Source organism: Macrotis lagotis, chromosome 1, assembly GCF_037893015.1.
Source record: "Macrotis lagotis isolate mMagLag1 chromosome 1, bilby.v1.9.chrom.fasta, whole genome shotgun sequence".
In the NCBI taxonomy this organism is placed as follows: domain Eukaryota; kingdom Metazoa; phylum Chordata; class Mammalia; order Peramelemorphia; family Peramelidae; genus Macrotis; species Macrotis lagotis.
This window is the reverse complement of record NC_133658.1, coordinates 840,477,158-840,501,015: the sequence shown is the minus strand read 5'-3', so window position 1 is coordinate 840,501,015 and position 23,858 is coordinate 840,477,158. Positions and strand designations below refer to the sequence as shown.

Genomic DNA, 23,858 nt, shown 5'->3' with positions numbered 1-23,858 from the left:
GCACCCTTTCACTCAAATCCATTTCACATGCTTGTCCTGGCATCACCTCTTTGATGCTGTGGTCTTTTTTGGAAATGAAGGACAAAACATTATTGTTCCCCTTTATACTTGATGACCCAGTCATACCTTAATCTCTTCCTCTGAGACTAATGTTCATATCTTACTTATAGTTTGGGTCCCTCCCCCAATCTAAGCCCTTCTTCCTTTTGACACCATTATTATTCTGATGGTTGTACAATCAACCCCAAATTTATGACTATTTCAGTCTCAGATTTTTAATAGTGAAGAAATAAGACAACAACAATAATCAAGTCTAATATTCATCATATGTCTTTACCCATATGATTAATCCATCCTCCATTGTCTAAAATGTTTTCCACCTCACCATTTAAGGAAGTTACATTTAGCATATGCAGTATATTAAATGAAATTAAAAAGTCTTTCACATTAATGATTGGAAGTATTAATTCACTGCAAGGATTTGTCCTTTGAAGTGAATATCCTTAGCACCTTGATACGGATTTCCTTAGTTTTCACTCCATAAACAATGGGGTTGAGAGCAGGAGGCACAAGGAGATATATAGTAGACAAGAGAATGTGGGCAAAAGGAGCTACATGACCAAAACGATGGCTAAAAAACGAGAAGAAAGCCAGGGCATAGAATTCAAGGAAGACAAAGATATGAGCTGTGCAGGTGTTGAGTGCTTTCAATCGTGCCTCTTTCTGTGGAAGGTGAAAAACTGTCCAGATGATTAGGGTATAGGAAACAAGAACAAAAATCATGTCAAAACCCAGGATAGCAAATGCTACAAACAACCCAAAGGATTTATTTATCTGTACATTTCCAGCCAACAACTTGACCACAGCCATGTGCTCACAGTAAGAGTGGGCTATGATAGTGGTATGGAAGAAGTGCAAACGTCTGATCAGGATGGGCAATAAGCCTACCAATACAATAGCTCTCACTGCCACTGCCAATACCATCCGACTCAGGACAGTTGGGGTAAGGATGGACGAGTGTCTGAGGGGATCACAAATTGCCACATAACGATCAAAAGCCATGGCCAGCAAAATGCCTGACTCCATCCCTTGTAGGGCATGTATGAAGAAGAGCTGAGTGAGGCAAGCATCAAAGGCTATGCTACAGGCACTGAACCAGAAGATGGCCAGCATCTTGGGGGCAATGGCAGCGCAGAGACCCAGATCTGTTGCAGCTAGCATAGCCAGGAAGATATACATGGGTTGATGGAGACTGCGCTCTGTTGGGATGATGATCAATAAGAGAACATTTCCTAGCAGAGCTATTAGACACAGCATGCAAAAAGGGAATCCAATCCAGAAGTGCAGATGCTCAAGACCAGGGATTCCAACCAGAGTCACTGTTGTTGGGTTCAGAAATGAGTTATTGAAGATTCCCATGACGACTGGCAAAAAAGTACTCAGTGTAATTTCTGAAATCTGATTAGAAAGGGAAATGTTTCAGGGGATCAGCAATGTCCTCTGGGTATCAGCTGGGATGGAAAGTTGACAAAATGATTGCTTTTACTATAAGTTTGCTCTTAGAGAGTACCTTGTATACTGGAGATAGGAAGCTGGTCCTTACACATCATTGTCAGCAGTAGTTGAATAGCAAAATCAGGACAGAATTCCACAAATTCCCCTTCTCTGAATTATATTCTGAAGATAATCAGAAGGGATATGATTTGGTTGAGGGGTAGAGAGATATTTAACTTGGAGGAAGTAGGGTCCACATCCACATGTGGAAATAACACAAAGATCCTGGAATCTTAGGTTTTCTCTTTTCCTCTGACTTTTATGATCTTAAAATTGGAAATGGTCTTGGTTGCCATATAATCTAGTTGACATGTAAACAGTAATTGTTTCTACAGTATCTTCAGTAAGTCATCATCCAACACTTGATGATTTCACCTGAAAGGGAGTTTACTGCTTCTAGTAGAAGACCATTCCATTTTTAGACTGTTCTATTTTTTAGTAAGCTATTCTTCAAATATATTTTAACATTTTTCTCTTCATTATGGACTCATTTCTCATCCTTCTGTAATTCAGTACCAATAATAATAACATATATGATACCTCAAAACTTAAAGTATAATACATATATTAGTTCATTTTAACTTCAAAATAATCCTGTGATTTTGATACTAGCATAATTGTTACCACTATTTTACTGATATTTAGATAAGTGACTCAATCATGGTCATTTTGCTAACCATTAAAAATGTAAGATATGGAATTTTAATTCATGATTTCTTGACCACAAATCCAGTGCTCTATCTTTGACATAATTATCTTAAAAACCAAATCAAAATAATTTTGAATTCCAAGAAAAGAGACCAGTGATGGAAAAATTGGAAAGAGAAGGCAATGTGGAATAGGTCATTAAAACAGGTTGATGATAAGCACCTTGGTGGTGTAATTGATAATGTACCAGCCTTGGAGTCAGGAGGACCTGAGACCAAATCCAGCCTTAGACACTTAATACTTACTTAACAGCATGACTTGGGCAAGTCACTTAACCCCATTGCCTTGCAAAAAAAGAAAAACAGGTTGATGAAATACAAACAAGGATACACAAATAATGATACCTACCTGCAAGGACACACAGAAATCTCAGATGCAATCTAGCCTAACTTACCAATGAATAATAACGTTATCCACAGCATACTCAAGACATGACCATCCTTGTATTTCCTTTACATGAAAGCTTCCAGTGAAATAGAGCTCACTGTTTCCTTTGGTTACTTATTGCAATTTTTAGCGCTAATGGTTAAGAATGTCCCCCTTAAATGAAGACTGAATTTAACATTTTTGAAATAGCCATCTAGGAAAAAAGTGCTTTTTCCAATAAAGTCCATTTGAACCATATAAAAAGATCAATTATGCAAATTCATTAAAATTTTATGTTTAATGAAAGAACTGGGTGTCATGAGATAACATATATCAGGTAATATTTCCCAGCACAATATAAGTTTATTTTTGTTGATTTTCCAACCTCTATCTCTCCCAGAAGATGGGAAAATAAAAGGTTAGTATTTATATAGGAAAAGAGAAATGTAGGTGGATCAATAAATGGTGGCAATCAAATTTCAGTCTTCCCCAATTTCGAAGAGGGAATATGAAATGTACAAATTCAGTCCAGAGTATTGATGGGAAAAATTCATACATCACAAATTTGGTGCTACAAGATGAGAGCTCCAGTGTCCAGGAATTCATAAGGAATTAGACATTGTGGTGTGGTATTCAGGATGGGAAGGGATTTATTGTTCAGCATTCTCAGCCAGTGGTTTCTTAAGGAAATAAACTTAAAAAAGAATAAGTAACTTTATCTGATCTTCAATGAATGAATCCAGCTCTATTTAGTTGTGAAGAAAACTTGAGAATATGTACTCCTGTATGAAGTATGATTCAATAGGGGAAAAATAAAGGAAAAGGAGAAAAAAATAGTTGAATAAGGAGTCCAGTTATGATGGTAGTGGCAGAAGAATTGAAGGTAATAGGATCTTAGGATCATTGATTTCAGGGGATAAGGAACCTCAAAGTCCATTTGCTAAAATCCTTTTCCTGTGCAAAAAAAATACACACGCAAAAGTCTCTAGAGATTAAGTGACTTTCCTATAGTCACAAACCATGGAAGTTCCAAAGAGAGATTTCAACCTAGGATATCTGAATCCAAATATAGTACATTTTTCCAGCGTTTTGATGAACAAAGAACCAACCAGTTTCTAAGACCAAGAAGGTCAAGTAATATTGATCATTTATACAGGGATTAAATATTAGTGAGTTTCAGAAATTTCTAAAATTGAAATTCCTTAAAACATTGTCAAAACCTCCAGAATAAATCCTAAGGAAATATGAGCTGGTACAATGAAATGAATACAGAATCATCAAAGGATCTTGAGAAAGATCCTTTAAATAGTACAGGAAATGAACCTGAGATTTTACAATCATAGTGAACTCCCAGATGAGATGACTATCTCTATCAGCACAGATTAGCATTTTGTTTATAAATTATAGTTTTGGAGAGTTATGCAGATTCTTGAGAGGTAGAGGAAATTGCCCAGAATCAAATAGTTTATTGAAAATTGAAACCTGAATTGTAACTCAACTCTCCCTTAATCATGATTATTCTAAGTACCTCAATTCATTTAGAATCAATCAGTGAAGCAAAACATTTATTAAGTGCCTACAATGTGCCACAAACTGAGGCAAATAGGTGCAGGCCAGAAGAATAAACGTCATTTTCCTATGTGGGGGGGGGGGGGGGAAGAGACTGATTTATACCCTGAATAGTGAGATTGACATTTCCTCCTTCCATATTTCCATTGGAAATAGCTCTATGGGCTAAACTTTAAATATAGTAGTTCAGTTTTGGGGGGGTTAATTTTTATGCTAGTCCCAATACTTTGAGAGACTATTTTCAACTACATACATTTTCTTTGTTACTGATCATCCTCATAGGATTGTGGTTGTCCCTACTTCAAAAGCAGGGTCGAGGATAAAACTCAATATTGTGAATAGAAAAGGTCTTAATGATTTGAACTACTGTGTCCTCCTCACTCATTTTTCTCTTTTTTTTAAAGCAATTATTTCAAAAGATGGTAAAAATGACCTTTTATCATGGACACATTTCAAGGAATAGTCACTTCCTTGATTAGCAAGGAGTTTGTAGAGGGAATATAGAGAAGAGGGAGATGGTCACAATCAGAGAAGTATAGGTTCCAGGTCAGTCATATTATATCAATCCTCAATAAAATTGAGATTTGAGATAAAGGAAGGAAACAATGGCCATAATGGCTCACTCCAACTGTCCTTTTTTTTTACAACCTAACTATTTACTCAGTACTTCATCTTCCTTTTATACCTATCCTAGATTCACAGAATGATAGAAGTAGAAAGACTATTACAATCCAGTGGACTGCAAACCATCATTTATATGGATGAAGTTTTGAGATCCAGATTAGGAGGAATGACTTACCTAAGTAGACACATAACTAATTTGTGAAAGAGCAGGCCTAAGAACTCAAACTCTCCAATTTCTGAGGTTGTTATTTTTTTGTTGCCTTATTCTTTATCATTGGCCATAAATTCCCATCCCAGTCAGGAAATCATCCAGAGGGTGATGTGAGCTCCTGGTGACAAGCAAAAGTTGCATAAATTGAGGCAACCCAGCTATGAGCACAACACAAAGAGTTTATATGGACATCAGACCCCTTACCTCCCACATCCTTGGCTACCTGGAACTCGCTGGGGAGTAGAATGATACAATGTTAACTGGAAAATACTAGGCTTTAAGATGCATCATTAAACTAATCAATGCAAAACCTCCCAGGACTGACTAGAGATTATAAAGTTTTTTGTTTTCTCTGAAACATCAGAAAGAGGTAGAGGTAATTAAGTAGTTCAATTTTTTTTTTCTTTCAGCATTGCCAAAACATTGTCCCATTTGGATTTTTATTGACAAAAATATTGGAGTGGTTTGCCATTTTGTTCTCCAGCTCATTTTATAGAAGAGGAAACTGAGGTAAACAATGTTAGTAATTTGCTTAGGATAACATGGATTGTAAGTATATGAGGCCAGATGAAAACTCAGGAAAAGAAATCTTCCTGACTGGGCTAAACACTGTATGCTGCATCACTTAGTTGTGCCTAGCCAAACACTTCCCAAATTCCTCTCCAGACAACTTGTAAATTATTCCTTATATAAAAATTTAGAGCAATTGTTTCCATAAAGATTTATTACTCATATATATATATATATGTATATATATACATATATATATATATATATGGAACTGAATAAAATGAAAGCCATTATTAATTGAGAAATGGTCAAAGGATATGAACAAATAATTTTCAGAAGAAGATATCAAATCTATAATTATATGATGACATATCACTATTGATTAGAAAAATGCAAATTAAAACATCTCTGAGGTAGCACCTCATACCTATCAGAAATGACAAATGCTGGAGAGAAAGAAGAAAAATAGGTGCATTAATGAATCGTTGGTAGAGTTGTGAACTACTTGAAGAAGAATTTGAAGCAATGCTCAAAGGATTATAAAATTATACAACCTTTGATCAAGTAATAGCACTCACTACTAGTCTATTCCTCAGAGATCAAATAAAAAGGAGCAGAACCTTAAAGTAAAACAACAAAAAAAAAATCTCTTTTTTGTGGTGGTAAGGAATTGAAAAATTAAAGGATAATCTTCAATTGGGAAATGACTGAATAAGTATGTGGCATATGATTATGATTAGGTTCTATCATGTAATAAGAAAAGGCAAGAAGGAAAAAAAGGGAAAAATAACAAAAAGGATTGCTTCTGGGAAAAAAAAATACATACTTATATGAATTTAAGCAAAGTGAAGTAAGAAGAACCATTAGATTCTTGTATCCAGTAATAACAATGTTGTAAAGATGATCAACTGTGAAAGACTTGGCTACTCTAATCAATACAATGATCCAACAAAATTCCAAAGGATTCATGATCATGTAATTTTGAAGTAATTTTGTTTCTTTCTTAATTTTTTAAAAATTCTTTTGAGATATGACTTATTTGGAAAGTTTTTTCATGATTTCCTATGTGTAATTAATAGTATCTGCTTGCCTTCTTAGTGGATCAGGAAAGGATAAGAAGCAGGGAGACAATTTGGAACTCAAAATCTAAAAAGAAAAGAATGTTATAAATAAATAATTATTATATTTTTTTAAAAAAGGAAAAGAAGTAGGGAGTTAGAGCTTACCATGAATGTTTTTTGCCTGTGCAAGTATAGGGAGAGACAAACACCCCAAGAGTAACCTCTCAGGTTTAGGACCATGTCATATCTTACCCACAGTTGTGCATTAGAACTTGTAAATTTGCTTTTATTCTCAACTCTTTCTAGTGGCAATTATCACTGATCCCAGTACCATTGTTTCACAATTCAACTATCTTGAAACAATTTTTTAACCTCTCAAATACAAGCTATTCTAGTGAACTTCCACTTCTAGTGAAAACATCAATGGAAATATTAGAATGTATCCTTCCTCTCATTTACAGACCTGCTATGCTTTAATGGTTATTGTCTCAATAATTTTTATTATTCCATTTTAAATATTTCCTCATTCTTCACCAACTTAAAATATTCTTCTAGAGTATTGGTTGGTTGGTTGGGTTCTTGTCCTTCCTTAGTAAAGAAGACCAAAATGACATCACTATGTTGGATATAAGTCACAGTGTGTCTTACTGTGGCTGATCAGACCACAGAGCTGAGAAAGATCTACCACAGGTTGGTCGCAAATAACCCATGTGAATGCCTGGTGTGAATAATCTAAACTTGCATATGTCAATATTCATATTTCTTTTATTTTAGTTTTTTTGGGGGGGGGCAAGGTAATGGAGTTAAGTGGCTTGCCCAAGGCCACACAGCTAGGCAATTATTAGTGTCTTAGGTCAATTTGAACTCAGGTCCTCCTGACTTCAGTGCTGGTGCTCTATCCACTGTGCCACCTACTTGCCCTGTTTTCATTTTTTATGAAGCTATTCAGGACAGAAGAGATCTCAGAAATCTAATTTCTAAACATTAATGAACATAAAATGCTTTCCTTTTCACTTAATCCAGAGATGCCACATTGTTAGTGAACTTTATTTAAGCTGCTTCAGCACAGTGAGGTGGAAAGCTAGCCTAAGATGGAAAACAAAAAATATGGTTTCTCTTTTTCGCATTGGAATTTACTGGCTATTGAACTGTAATTGCATGAGTTCATCATTAATTGTCACTTCTATCCTTTCAGAAGTGGAAAAATTAATATTTATTCTCAGATGATTATTGTTAGTGGAGATTATATTAAAAATAATTAGATAATTCTAAAAGTTATTCACATAGGTATTTATTCAATGGAGTCATTTTAAGTTCATTATACCTTAATAGCCAATCTTTCTGAACTGTTGCAGTTGAAAACAACTTTCCCTCGAAGACAACATTCTAGCAGAAATTCACCTTCTCACACTTGGCAGACATTTTTTTAATGCTTATAGTATTGAATTGTTGCAGGAATATTGGAAGAATAGATTAAGATAGGCAGTAGTCTTAGATTTTATCTATTAGAGTAAGCTGTTTTACAAGCGGGAAAGCTGAAGACAGGGATTAAGTGATTTATCCAAGGATTGAGAAGCAGAGAAAGGATTTGAATACAGATTTTTTAACCATATATCCACTGTTTGCTTCTCAATTCAACAGTCATGTAATACATTGAGTATTTTCATTTCTTGAATTTTTGTTATTGTGATCTTAATAATCAACCAATATTTCAGTATAAAAAAGAACAATGAGAGAATTATATTCAAAATCATAAAGATTTGTTGCATAGTCTATTTTCAGCATATCTTAAATTTATCAAGACTTTGTTTTGCTCCTGCCTACTTCTAAACTTGTTTTTGAACTTCTGTATTTCTATTTTAGTATTATTATTGTTTTATCTCATGAAGTGTTCAAAAGATGGAATCATATTCTCGCATTTAGCAAATATTGAGAACCCATAAAACTTAAAAAAGAACATGCCAGAGTTGACACTTTACAGCCATATGTTTAAAAATTCTGAGCTGCCTCTATGTAGCACCTTATAATATGTCTTCTGGGGAAACAATTTTTACAACTAATGTTTCTGACAAAGGACTCATTTCTAAAATATATAAAGAACTGTATCAAATTTATGTAAAAATGCCATATCCCAATTGACAAATGATCAGAGGATATGCAAAGGTAATTTTCAGACAAGGAAATCAAAGCTATCTCTAATCATGGAAAATTGCTCTAAATCATTACTGATTAGAGAAATATAAAGCAAAGTATCTTAAACCTCTCAACTTGGTCAATATGATGAGAAAGGATAAAGAACAAAGATGGAGGAGATGAAGGAAATCTGGAACACAGAAACATTGTTGATGGATCTGCGAACTCATCCACCCTTTCAGGAGAACAAGTTATAATTATGCCCAAAGAGCTATAAAAATTTGTATACCCTTCAATCCAGCAATACATTCACTACTGGGTCTATACCTCAAATATATCAAGAAAAGGGGCAAAAACATCACTTGTACAAAAATATTCATAGCAGCTCTATTTGTGGTAGCAAAGAATTGGAAATCAAGGGGATGTTCTTCAATTGGGGAATGGCTGAACAAATTTGGTATATGTATGTTATGCTACACTATTTTTCTATTAGAAACCAAGAGGGATGGGATTTCAGAGAAGCCTGGAAAGACTTGCATGAATTGATGATGAGTGAAATGAGCAGAACTAGAAGAACATGGTAAACCCTAATAGCAACATGGGGTGATGATCAATCATATTGGAATTGCTCATTCCATCAATGCAATAATCAAGTAAAATTTTAGGGGAATCTGTACCTAGAGAAGGAACTGTGGAGTTTAAACAAAAACCAAAGATTCTTATCTTCAATCTTTAAAAAGTTGTCTTATGTATTACATAATTTTGCTATCTCTAATATTTTCTTTCCTCCTTAAGGATATGTTTTTCTCTCAATGCATTAAATTTTAATCTCTACATATCATGGAAAATATGCAAAGACCATCAGATTGCCTTCTATTGGAGGAAGGGGGGAGGGAAGGGAAAATTGTATAATTCAGAATCTTGTAATAAAAGATTGGTGGAAAAGAAATAAAATATTTATATAAAAATATAAAATCCTCTATATAGTTGAGTGAATGAAAAAAGTACACATGCATACTATATATACATATATACTCATACGCACACATATTTGCATGTGAATTCTTTTGGAAAACTACAGTTTTCTATGAAAATAAAAGTAATTATTATTACTACTGAAGAAATCACAGTTCATTTGAACTTCTGGATTAATTGTAAGTCTTTCTATATCACCTTTTCTATAAATTTATATTTGTTACCTAATTGGTTATAAGAATGATGATAGTAATGAAAAGAATCAATCAGTAGGAAAAAAAATCCTCAAAAACATTATTTGCATAAAAGTTCTATTGAATAGACCATCTCAGGTATTTATTGAAGACTAGGTCCTTTGAGAAGCTTTTGTCTTTGGTTCATAGGTCTGGCTGTTCTTTGGAGGCCATAGAGTTACCGATCATATGTTTATGTGTGTATCTTGTATCCTAAGTATTCACTCTAATGTTTCCTTATTGAGTCAGAAGGAAAGTATCTAATTTGCATCAGATATAGAAAGAAAGACAAAAAGAAATATAGAGAACCAATCATCCTTGAAGCATATCACTGGTTCATTTTTTGATCTTATACTAGGTGTTGTAGATAAATTCAGAATTGGCCAGTATTCTGAGTTTTGGGCAACTATTTGGTTCAGTGGTTAGATTTCTAGGTCTAAAGTCAAGAAGACACCTTTTCTTGAGTTCAGATATGACCTGAAATGCTTGCTAGCTATATTACTTGGCAAATCACTTAACTATGTTTGCCTCTGTTTTCTCACCTGTAAAATAATCTTGAGAAGAAAATGGCAAGCCACTAAAATATATTTATAAAGAAAACCCCAAATTGGGTCAAGAAAAGTCAGACATGACTGAAAAACAACTGAAGACTTCAGCTCTGGGAATAAACAAATGAAAACCTCTCTCTCTCTCTCTCTCTCTCTCTCTCTCTCTCTCTCTCTCTCTCACACACACACACACACACACACACACAAGTTAACTGACAGATTCAGTCTTATATATATACTAAACTGTGTAAGGGTGAAGTTCTACTTAAAAACCCCATATTAAAAAATAAGGAAAAATAACATATAAGTTTATAATTTATGTTGACAGTCTTTCTAACCTTGAAAGAAGGAAGTTCTAACTTAAAATTCATCTATAAATACATAAGAAAAGAAACTCAGATTCTTTGCTGAATAAGTGCATGCAAATATTCCATGGTAATCCAAGGAACTATTTTCATCTTGATTCCCTCTAAAATTGGAGTTCCTAAACATTTTTGTATTTGTAATAGGCTCCTATGAGAGTCTGGTTAAACAAAATGACCTATTCTAAGAATAATATTTAATTGCTTAGTATAAACTATGTAGAATTACCAAAAGCATATTTAAATATGTATTTAATATTTTCCTCATCCTAGTTCATGAATGACTTGAAACATATCCGTGGATTACAACTTAAGTACAATTGGTCAAAAATAATTACATCTAGTTTGGGAATAGTTTTTCCAGTTTTGCTGTAACTTCAGGTTAGAATTAATGCTTATTATCTTGAGTATGAATCACCACTGGAGCTAATTCCTCTGTCTTTGAAGAATTTCCACCCTAAACTGGGATTGACATCTTCTCCTTCATGACTCTTAACAATGACTTGGGGTAAGGGGTGCTTAGGAAGATTAACTCTAATGTGAGGCCTTGTCAGGGTTACTCTATCTATCTTTAGGATCCACTTGATTCACCCAAATCTCACCTTTGGTTCCAGGATACTGTTGTTATTGTAGCAGCCATTCCTGGGCAAACCATTTCGTAGATAGGCTAAACAAGGTTGAAGGTGTACAAAAGGTCTCAAACTTGTAGATAAGGGGATGACTTTCCCAAGCAAATGAATATTTTCCCCAGCAGAATGGATGGATGATGATAATTTGTTGCAATAGCCATGAAGATGTTACAGGGCATTTAAGGTTTTGTCCCATTTCTAAGAAGCCAAGGTTATATACTCCACCCTGAGTCATTGAAAACTGTCTTTGCTTTTGTCCTACTATTGGACTTCAGTGAATCAGGAAGAGAGAGTGAGGCTGATCATTTTGTGCAATTCTTGCTCACTTAAATGCAATTCATGAACAAGTCAAGATATCACTTATAGGAACATTGATCTTCTTTGAAAACAAAGGATAAACAACAGCAACAATCCTTAACTTCAGTCAAGGTTCAGCTCATATGTCACTTTTGAAAGGAAATCTTTCCTAACTTTTCTAGTTATACCATTTTCTCTCCTTATACTACCATGTATATACTTATTCTACCCTGTTCTTCTCTTTTCTGATGAGTGATACTAGAAATTCTGGATGATGAAACTGTCTGGAATGTATGTAAGCTTTGTAAATTTTCTGCCTAAAAATTTGGGTGTTTTTGGAGGATTGAGAATGTAGGGAGAGCATTTGTATTGATTACATACTTTCCTTCCCAAGAATAGTAGGAATAACAATATCAAGAAAGAACATGGAGACCTGACTGGATTGCATGTTTACTTCAGAGGATGGGAGAAAGCATAGACTGAATGAACCCAGGAATGCATTAAACCCCTGATCAAGACCATCTATCAGTGGTAGCTGCTGATAGCTAACACAGTACAATTCATAACATTTTTTTACCCTAAAATTGTTCTCATAAAAGTTTCTGTCAAAATTTTAAATCTTAACCTAAATTGATCCTTATCCATAGTATCTGGGAAAGAACCTATTGAAAACACAAGTTGCATCCTTAATTTCAGTTTATTTTCTCTCTACTAGAAACACTGTTTTCTTAAAATTGATTATATCTCTTGTTATATGTTTTTGTTCATAAATTACATATTTAAATGAATTGTTGAACAATATGAATTGAGAGGGCTGAAATTGAGGGGGATTCCAAATCACTGAAGATTAAAGATATATGTATATTATTCATATTTATGTATGTATGTATATGTATATAGCTATTTCTCACTATTTCCCATAATATAATGTTTAGAAAGCCAGTGAAATAGAGAGATTGACAGAAAGAGAAAGACAAACCTAGATGTCATATAGTTGTGGCAAACTTCATTGCATTATGCCTAACTCCCTATGACACATAAAATACTAGAGCATTCCAAGGGCATGCATATTCTAAGTAGACTGAGATCCCATTGACCCCATGAAAACTCATGAAAAAAAGGTAGAGGCAATGCAAGGGAGAAATTATATTTGTGTGTAAATGCATATGAATATATATGTGTGTTTTGTGTATTCATGTGTATATATATGTATATATGAATTAATTAATTTTAAAATTTTTATATTTTCTAGGGAAAGCAAAGTGGTTAGTTACATGTGGCAGATAGAACACTACTTAAGTCAAGAGAACCTGAGTTCAAATTTGGCCTTAGACATTTACTAGCTGCGTGACTCTGAGCAATTCACTTAATCCTGATTGCCTCTACAAAACAACAACAAAGGAAACATTACAAATTACAATTACAAAACTTCAAAAATAAATCTGGTGACACTTAATATACTAGAATCTCAAAATAAATCAAATCTAACACAGAAATTGAAAAACAAATTAAAAAATCAAAATCTCATGGAAAAGCTTCTACTGTTAACCCAGGAGTGATTTTCTTTTGATTAGAATTGTTTCTATCAGCCATTCTTACATGCCTTCCAAATTCACAAGTTTACCTTAAAAATCATACCAGTACTGTCTCAGAACTTATTTTGGGCTAAATTGTAGCACTTGGAGGATACGTTCCCTTATCTGCTTGGTTCTGGCCCCATAGATCAGGGGATTGATCATAGGAGGAACAATGAAGTAGAGATTATCTACAATAATTTGGAAGTGGGAAGGCATTTGGTAGCCAAATGTTTGAGCCAAAACAGAGAACACAACAGGAGAATAAAAAAGGGCAATGATGCAGAGATGGGAGCTACATGTACTCAGGGCCTTGTGCCGTGCTTCCCATGAAGGAATGTGAAACACAGCTTGAAGAATCATTCCATAAGAGAGACTGATAAAGAGCAAGTCAATACCAATAGAAGTCACAATGACCATAAGACCATAGATAATATAATTGGAGATATCCCCACATGCAATCTGTACCAAAGCCATGTAGGCACAATAGGAGTAGGGAATAATGTTAGTTTGGAAGCTAGACAATGTTTTGGTTAAGATAGGGGCTGGAGTAAGCACAGCCACAGTCCTTGCTATAACTGCCAGGCCCATTTTTACCAGGGAACTATTGGCTAGAATAGTGGCATATCTCAATGGATTACAGATGGCAACATAGCGATCAAAAGCCATGGCCAAAAGAATACCAGACTCCATGACATAGAAAGATGGGATGAAAAACATCTGGGAAAGGCACCCATTAAAACTTATCTCTTTAGCATCCAGCCAAAAGATGCCTAACATGCGGGGCACAGTTGCACTAACTAAGGACAAGTCAACAATTGATAGCATGGCCAGCAAGAGGAACATGGGCTCATGAAGGCTCTTCTCTATATGGATGATAAGTATTACAGTGATGTTGCCAATAACAGCAATGACGAAGACTAAGAAGAAGGGCAAGGAGAACCAAGCATGATAAGACTCCAGTCCTGGAATGCCAGCCAATACAAATATTTCTGGCTGGGGAAGGGAGTTGTTACAAGAGGTCATCCCTCTATGCTCCTGGTTGGGGATCCTAGGGATCTATTCACTATAAAAGAAGGCCCAGAGAAATTTGGAATAAATATATAATAAAAAGTAAGCTCTTAGTTTAAATGACTTAGTTGTTCTCTTCTTGTAGTTCATCTGGTTTGAATCTGTTAGAAAAAAAGAAAAGAATACATAACTCCAAAAAAATGTATCACTTGTGAATCATTTCCTACATACATTTAAGTAAATCACTTTATAAGTGGATTTTTTACTTCCATGCTTGTTAACTGAATCCTGATTTGAGTTTATGTACATATTTCCTATGAAAAATCAATAACCACCCCAGGTTCAATTTGCATATTGTCTCATGGAATAGTGAATAGATAAGTAGGCTCAGAGTTTGAAAGACCTGGTTTGAACTCCTGCCTTCAAATCTGATGTATATTGGTTATGTGACCCCTGTTCAAGTGGTTTATTATATCTGTGTCCTAGGCAACTCTCTAAACTATAATCTTCAGTGGAGAGACTGAATTATACTAATACAGGGAAATCAATTTTCTCTATATCAATAAAATCATGAGACCATCCTCAAATTCTATCTTCCCTTTAAAGACACAACACAACAGGATGTGGTATAGAGGAAATTAAAGGTTTGAATCTTATCTCCTCTATTTATTACCTTGCTGAAATCACTTAACCCTTCCTGTCTTCATTTTCTCCATCTGTAAAATGAGGAAGTTGGAATAGATGGTCTCCCTTTCAAGTTTCAACCTTTTATTTTGCAATCCTATCCACGTCCAAGCTTGTTTCCAGACTCTTTCTATTTAAGATCTTTTCTTTCTTTCTTCTAAGGTTCACATCCTAAATTTACTTAAGTAGCAGTTATTCTCACTATAGCACTGCCACTATTTCTTACCTGTTTTCTGGAGTTCTTGAATTTGTCCAATCTTCTTGGAATAGAATTTATGGTCATAGCATTTTCTTCCCTTCTTTAATCATTGATTGAAAAAAATATCTACTAAGAAAAATAAAATATACTCAAAGAATTTCAAAAAATTTTAGAAATCTTTTAATCAGTCTTATAATTCATCTCTTTGAAGATGAGGAAACTCAGACCCCCAAAGTTGAAATGTCTTGTTTAAGATCACAGAACTAGTAAAATAGAGAATCTTGTAGTTGTCTCTGAATCTCTTGGGTCTTGAACCAATGCTCTTCATTTTATGTTTGCTTTTAAGTGAGTGATACATTCTATACCCCTTATAAAGTTCTGGCTTATGGATATTATTTCAACCCATTTTTACAGTTAGGTAGATATTTTTGAGTTTCAATTAAGCATTTCAACTCATTCTTCATGCCAAGTCTCTCTAGCATACATAGTTTCCCCCTTCAAAGAAATGTACAAAAAGACTCTAGCCTACAGATTTTGCAAATTAAATGAATTTAAAATCATTTTGTGTAGACTATAGTAATAAGCTAAAATTTACTGCCATAGTAGTAAAACACATTATTGGGAGGGAGGGGTTAGATCATAGAATTATCAAAATAAAGCAATCTCAAAATCTATCCAATTTACAAAACCTCATTTTAAAGATGGGGATATTGAGACCCAGAGAGATTAAGTGATTTACTTAAGTTCAGAGATAGAATTTGAACATTGATTCTCTAAATTATACTTTCTGCTACTTTATTATAATGTTATACAAGTAATGTTTAACTCATAAAACTCTGGCAATGTTGCCTATTTGGACAGAAAATGGACCACATGAAGTGATGATATAAAAGAGATAATATAAAACACATGTACCTGAAACATATCTGAATGTTTTGATTCAGATTTTAAATTTAATTGGAAAATATTTAACAAAATAGATAAAAATGCAACTCAATAATAAAATATTAATATATGTGTTTTTCTAAGTCAATATAAATCCTGAAAGGATTCTTATGTGTAGTTTTCTGCCTCCCTTTTCTATTTCAGTTAGACACTGCAAAGTTTTACAAGGTACTCCTATGCACTGCTCCATCCTGGAAGGATCTTTCTAGAGAATGGGGGAATAAATGGAAATAGGGTTTAGAAATAAGATGTGCAAAATTCATCAGGAGAGGTCCAGTGAGCTTTGAAATTATAAATAAAGCAACAGTTAAGAGGGTAATGCTATAATAGCACAAAAGATTGTTATATTAGATAAAAATTAAAAATTTACACCATGTAACTGCAATTACCATTAGAGAAGGGCATTCTTACCTTTTTTCTTTTTTTTTAATAAAACTCCATGGCAATCTGGTGAAGTAAGGAAAATATAAAATTTCAATTAGACATTATTGGATACATGTCTCTAACTTACATACACATCTGTATAGCTATATCTATATGTGCATATATGTGTGTGTTCATATATGTACATTCCCCATAGAAGTTCACAATTACATTGAAAGTGATGCAGTTAGATCTCTGATGACAGACCCCTGTTGCTTTGTTCAGCCATAATGCTAGGGTCATAAAGAAGTTATTTAGCAGCAGAACAATTTAGGAATCATTCAGTTTAATTATTCAAAAAATTTATTCCATTGCATAGTGTTGTGGCTTGGGGTGGGGTATATAAAGAAAAATGATAAAGGAAATTATAAAAAAAGCAGATTCTTTTTTTATCCCAGTGTAAAGAAATGCTTTCTAATAATCAGAGCTGTTACAAAGTGGAGTGTACTGATTTAAGATTATTCAATCTCACCTTACTTTTGACCTCTAAATTAATGCTTGATGACCACTAGTCAGGAATTTTATTGAGTTCTTGTTTAGATTCATGTAGATAGATTTTTGGCCAAACTACTTCTTTATGCACATCTCATTCTTCTCTGAGTACTCATTATTTATTGACTTAACCTTCCTTATATTGAATTGTAAAATCCTTAAGAGTATGAGATGACTAGAATCTATTCATATGACCTCAATTAAGCATAACATCAATTTTTTACTACTCATTTGTGTTTACCATCATTCTCATTTCACAAGCATCCCTTAGTTATTACGAAATCATAGGTTTCATAGTACCCTCCATTTAGAAGTGAAACAGCAACCTGGCTCAATATGAAAAACTCTATGTCTTAAAGTCAGGAAAATTGAAGTCCAAATCCACCCTCAGCTACTTACTAGCTAGGTGACCTGGAACAAGTCACTTGATTGTATTTACTTATAATGGACAGTACAGTGCAAGGGCTTATAAAGAGCTAGATATTACTGAATGTAAAAAAAAAATTACTTAGAATTGGAAAGGTCTTTCAAGGTCACTGAGTTTAAAATTTTCATTTTTAAGGAAAGAATTCAAAGCCAAATAGATTAAGTGTTGCTTAGGGCTGCAGAAGAAGTAAGTGGAAGAACTGGGATTTTAAAGCAATACTCTTAAGAAAGACTAAATTGAGATTTAGTCAGCATCTAATATAGATAACTTTTTTTTTTTTGCCAAAGGCTATGGTAAAGAGATGAAAGGGTTCCTAAGTAAAGGAGAAAGGTTAAGAATACACATGTAATAGAAAACAGTTTGCTGTGAGCTTAGGAAGATCACAGGCTGTGTGTTTGTGTGTGTGTTTGTGAGAGAGAGCTCACATGAGTACACATGCATATAAATATATATGTATATGTGTATGCATGTGCATGTATATATGTATATATACATGCAAACAAATATGCATACATAACCACCATTAATTTGAGAATGATTTGATTTGTTTTGTGAGAGGGGAAGAGATGAATCACGTTGCTAGGTGTCACTGATCACTGAGGACCAGAGAGTAAGCTTTGATTGTTAAAGGAATGAAAAGTTTTTCAGAATATCTTATTCTATATTCATCCCTTATAGCCTAATTATCTCACTTTCTTTCTTCATTCTCCTCTTTCCCTGTGATTCTTCCCATTCTCTGACATAAAAATAGGAAAAAAATATTTCATTACCTGGAAATGCGACAGTGATGGATGAAGAGTCCAATTAAATTGGAGTTGTGTTGCAGTCTAGGACCATCTATCTGAGTTTTGAATTAAGAAGAGCAGATAATGTATACAGAACCTGGAAGTATTTTCTATATCAGAATAACTGATCTGGGAGAAATATTTATGCTGCTGATTCTTCTCTTCTCTCTTGCTCAGGGGACTACCAATTAAGCAAGGAATTCTCATTAGCATGGTTACTTCAAGGATCAGTGCTCTCAAGTAGGTGCAGATGAGAAAATGAACTGTCATTGAAATCAAGGATTTGGATGAAAGGGGGAAGCTTGATTTTTTTGCAAAGACATGAAAACACCATGTGTGAAGTTTACTGAAAATAAAAATTATGTCTCTCATTAGACCAAGCTCTGTAAAAGCAGAGTCCTTATTTTTTTGAATTTTATTTTTGTTCCTATAGCCTAGCAAGATACCTGGCACATAGTAGACTTTTAATAAATATATGTTTGCTGAATTACTAATGATTGAGGTAAATAGGTCAGGGGCTGGAAACACAAAGTTGACAAGTGTAATCTAAGACAGGGACCTCCAAACTCATGAAATTAATAAGTAAAATTTGCTGTCATGGTAAAACATCCACTTTAGAAAAATAATATTGATAATTATGTGGAGAAAACCAAACAGAAAACATTTATAAAATTCCCTAAGAGAGGTTATGAAAGTATAAATAATGGGATGGATGGATATGAGGGTTATAGAGATAGAATTTACAGAATTCTGCAATTGATTGAATATGAAAATGTGAAGTGAGAGAAAATGATGAGATGAAGACTGTGAGATCATGACAACCTGGGAGATTGGAAGCTTATTGGTGCACGGCATAGTTAAAGGAGAGTAAAGAGAGTAAAGAAATACATTTGGAAGAGAAAATAATACAAATACGTTTCAGATACAGCTTATAATCTATTGGTGCCAGTGTGCCTCACTCTGTTTCATGAAAAATAAAAACGGTAACTGGATCTGAGTGTAAAACCCATCCTCCATGGGTACTTACATCATTTATGAAGTGGTGTGGGGGCAAAGGGAGGCAATATTCACAATGGCTCCTACACATTGCAATACCTATAATGTATTGTAATGTGGTAACTATATGGCCCGTTGGGGAAATCACTGGTAAATGGGACTAATGACTAGTTGGAGTATGGAAGTTTTGAGAGGATTCAGGGGTGCATTGAGTATTATAGGAAGGTGTGGTTATATTAGTGACAAGCACAGCAACTTCCTCTGACTGTTAGAGTTCAGTGGAATCTTCTTCCCACCCAACTACCAACTTGGTGCACGTACTCCCATAGTCAGTTAAGGGCTTCCCAAGTAAGACCTCAGCCCTTCTTTGGATATCATTTGTCTGGAGAGCCATTTCAAGCACACACAAATCAGCACAAATTGTTTCAGCATCAACATTTAAGGTCCTTTATTATCCCAAGAAATGGAATGGATTTAGAGATCCCGGACACCAAAAATAATGTATAAGATGTCAGGAGTGCTTAGTTCTTATATCTTTGTTAAAAATCTGTTTCATCCCCAGGAATTTCTAATTCAGTTTTTAAGAACTTTGCCCTAGCAAGTTCTGACTCTGCTCTCTTTGGAAGAGATTTAAATTTAAAAAAAAAAGTAGCATTCTCTTCATTCCCTTTTCAATTATCATGTTTCTATCTACTAAAAGAAATAGAATTATTTATTTATTTGTTATTAGTTGCAATATGTTTGTGAGAGTCTTAAAAGTTGTAATATTAATCAGCATCTCATTTTGTTTAGCACTTTCATATTTCCAATACTAGTCAGAGTATGGAGAGTGAGAATCTGTTCTACCTATCTCTTTCCCTATAATTTGTTTTCAGAGTAGTTCTTCTCTATTCATAAAGTTTTATTTACAACAGAATCTTACTTTTCACTTATGGTATTATTTGTGGGTTGTTTTTTATTAATTTTTCTTTCTTTTTAATCTCAGGTGCTTACTCTGGAAGCTAGAGGAAAAAACATATACCTAGAAGGTAGTACAGAAGAACTGGCAGTTTTTATCCCCATCTCTGCCTTGTTTCATGTGGGTACAATTGATCTTCATGTCTAGCAGTTCTCATTTATTAATTTTATTTATTTTATTTAAAAATATTTTTTGTCCAATAACATGAAAATATAGTTTTTAAAATTCATTTTTATAGTTTCACATTTTTCTCCTGCCCCCCCTTTTCTTCCTGTCCCTCCCCATAATAGTGATCTGGTAAAGATTATACATATACAATCATGTTGAAGATTTTTCGTATTATTTGTGTTATAAAGGAAGAATCAGAACAAAAGGAGAAAAATCATGAGAAAGAAAGAACATACAAATTTTAAAAAGTGAAAACAGATGCTTTGGTCTTCATTCAGGCTCCATAGTTCTCTTTCTGAGTGTAGATGGTATTTTTCCATCACAAGTGTTATAGAACTGTCTTTTATCATTGTATTGCTAATAAGAGTTAAGTCTATAATAGATGAGCATCATATAATACTATTGTTAAGGTGTCTAATGATCTGGTTCTGCTCATTTCACTCATCATCAGTTCATGTAAGTTTTTCCAGGTTTTTCTAAAATTTTCTTGCTCATGATTTCTAGTAGTCCATCACATTCACATACCACAACTTATCCTGTCATTCCCCAATTTGGGGGGAATTCCTTCAATTGTCAATTCTTTGCCACCACAAAAAGAGTTGTTATAGTTATTTTTAGACATGTGTGTCCTTTTCCCTTTTTAATGATCTTTTTGAAATACAGAACTAGTAAAAGTATTTCTGAATCAAAGGATATATACAACTTTATAGTCCTTTAGGCATTATTCCAAATTGCTCCTCAGAATGTTTGCATCAATTCAGTGTCCCAGTTTTCTCATATTATTTCCAATATTTATCATTTTCCTTTTCTATAATGATGGTCAATCAAATATGTCTGAGGTGGTATCTGGAGTTGTCTTAGTTTGCATTTCTCTAATCAATAGTTATTTAGAGCATTTTTCTTCATATAACTACAGATAGCTTTAATTTTTTTTTCTGAAACTACCTATTCATATTGCTTGACTATCAATTGGGGAATGAATTGCATTCTTATATATTTGACACGGTTTTCTACATATTTTATAATTGAAACTCAAACCAGAAACACTAGCTGTAAAAAATGTATCCAAAATTTCTGCATTTCTTCCAATGCAGGGGTGGCACTGATTTTGTTTGTGCAAAAAAAACCCTTTTTTTTTTTTACTCCAATGTATTCAAAATTAGCAATTTTGTATTTTATAAAGCTATTTCTTTTTTGGTCATAAATTCCTTCTCTCTTCATAGAACTGAAAGATAAACAATTCCTTGTTATCTTAACTGATTTATGGTAACTCCTTTTATGTCTAAATCATGTATCCATTTTGACCTTATCTTTATATAGGATTTGAGATTCTGATCTATTCTTAGTTTTCAGTTTGTATCAAATAATGAATTCTTATCCAGGAAGTTAGAGTCTTAAGTACAGTAAATTGTACCCAAGCTATTCCATATATCCATCACTCTATGTTTTAGCCAGTACTAGAGAGTTTTGATGTCTGATTTTTTAAAAGATAATTTTAGACCTGGTAGGACTAATACACTATCCTTTGCATTTTTTTAATTAATTGTCTTGATCAATTCTTCCTGCAGATGAATATTGTTACTATTTTTAAGCTCCATAAAAAAATTTAGGTAGCTTAATTGGTAAGTCACTGAATAAGGAGATTAATTTCAGCAGAATTGCCATTTTTATTATATTAGCTCATTTTAGCCATGATCAATTGATATTATTCCAGTTTAGCCATAAGTAATTGATACTATAGATCTGATTTTATTGGTGTGAAAAGTACATTGTAATTGGGTTCATATACTCAATTACCATATACTAAATATTCCTGATGTTTTCTTGGCAAATAGATTCCAATTATATTATGTTGCCTCCAGTTGATTTGCATTTCTTAATGTAATATCTGTTTAATTTTTGGAATTTTTTATATTTTATTTTATCTTTCCAAATACATGCTATGAAAGTGTTTCAACATTCATCCATTTGGATATTTATGTTACATATTTTTCTTTCACCTTCCCTTCCAACCCCTCCTTCCCTCAGTGAACAGTCCAGTAAAATCTGTATATGTACATTTATGTTTAACATGTTTACATAATAGTCATTTTGCATAACATGTTTACATAATAGTCATTTGCACATGAGAACTTAAGACTATGGGAAAAGAATACCATGCAATATGAAAGAAAAATATAAGAGAAATTTTTAAAAAGTGAACATGGATAATACTTCAGGGCAGAGTCAAAGTGGCATGAAGCTAGCATGTTCCTAGAACTTTCCCTACAAAATGTTAAATCTAGCCTCTACACAGACATTAAAGCTACAAATCTTACCAAAAAAAGACAAGCTTGAAACAAATTTTCAAATGTAAACTTCATGGAAGGACTTCAGTGAAAGTCTGTTTCTTTACAAGGGAAAAGGGAAAGTAAAGCCCAGGTTGGGGGGTGGGGGGAGCCGGTGGGAGACTTTTAGCCACAGTACAGTCCAGTTCCTGGCAATTAAAGAGCAACACAGATATCAGCAATTAGAGAGTCACAACCCCAATCAAAGTGTGAACCCTGGGAACACTGGGGCAAAAGGCAGAACTAGGTGGGGAACAAACCATTGCAAAGGCAAAACCTGGTCATGAAAGAGGAAACAAGTCTGTACACAGGCCATGCCTGGGATACATAGGCAACATGTTGGCCAGTGATAAGCCAGGGATCAGACCCCAACCACAAATATCTTGAGTCTATACTCCCTGTACCCCAGAAGAGGGCTCAAACAATCAAAAAGAGCAAAAAAAAAAACAAAACTAAAAGAGTAACAACCATAGAAAGTTAACATACAGATAGAGAAGTCTTGAAGTAGTCTACAAATTGGACCCAAATCTAAAGCATCATAGAAGAGTTTAAGAAAGAATTTATAAACCAAAGAAGAAAGGAAGAAAACAAATTGGAAAAAAGAAATGAGAACTATGCAGGAAAGTTATGAAAAATTGACTAAAGAAATCAACTTGAAAATTAAAAATAACCAACTGGAAAAATAATGTAATTCTTCAAAAAATAAAATCAACCAAATGGAAGGAATTCAACTTATCTAAAATTCAAATCAACCAACAGGAAAGAGAATGCAACTCAACAAAAAGTAAAATTAACCAAGTGGAAAAAGAAACACAGATTCTAACTGAAGAAAGTAAAACCACAAAAATCAGAATTGGAAAAATAGAAACCAATGAATCTATAAGGCACCAAGATCCTATCAAACAAAATCAAAAGACTGACAAAATTGAAAACATAATCTACCTATTAGGAAAAACAAACAACTTAGAAAATAGATATGAGAGATAATTTAAAAATTGTTGATCTACCAGAAATCCTAGATCAAATGAAAAAGAGCATTTAAAATTTAAGGATCAGAGGGCCTGGAATATGGTTTTTCAGAAGGCCAAA

At 33.7% G+C, this 23,858-nt stretch overlaps 2 protein-coding genes across 2 annotated transcripts; both read right to left on the bottom strand.

Annotated features, from left to right (window-relative positions):
* Nucleotides 1–468: 468 nt before the first annotated feature.
* LOC141489614 (olfactory receptor 52A1-like) lies at nt 469–1,419 on the bottom strand. Its single transcript, XM_074190152.1, has one exon. The coding sequence runs from the start codon at nt 1,417–1,419 to the stop codon at nt 469–471; it is 951 nt and encodes a 316-aa protein (XP_074046253.1).
* A 12,016-nt stretch (nt 1,420–13,435) lies between these two features.
* On the bottom strand, nt 13,436–14,380 carry LOC141489603 (olfactory receptor 52D1-like). Its single transcript, XM_074190149.1, has one exon. It carries the CDS (start codon nt 14,378–14,380, stop codon nt 13,436–13,438), a length of 945 nt encoding a protein of 314 aa, XP_074046250.1.
* Between the last annotated feature and the right edge of the window lie 9,478 nt (nt 14,381–23,858).

Coding starts and splice junctions, on each gene's coding strand:
- LOC141489603 (XM_074190149.1), bottom strand. CDS start 14,380: ATGACCTCTTGTAACAACTCCCTTCCCCAGCCAGAAATATTTGTATTG.
- LOC141489614 (XM_074190152.1), bottom strand. CDS start 1,419: ATGGGAATCTTCAATAACTCATTTCTGAACCCAACAACAGTGACTCTG.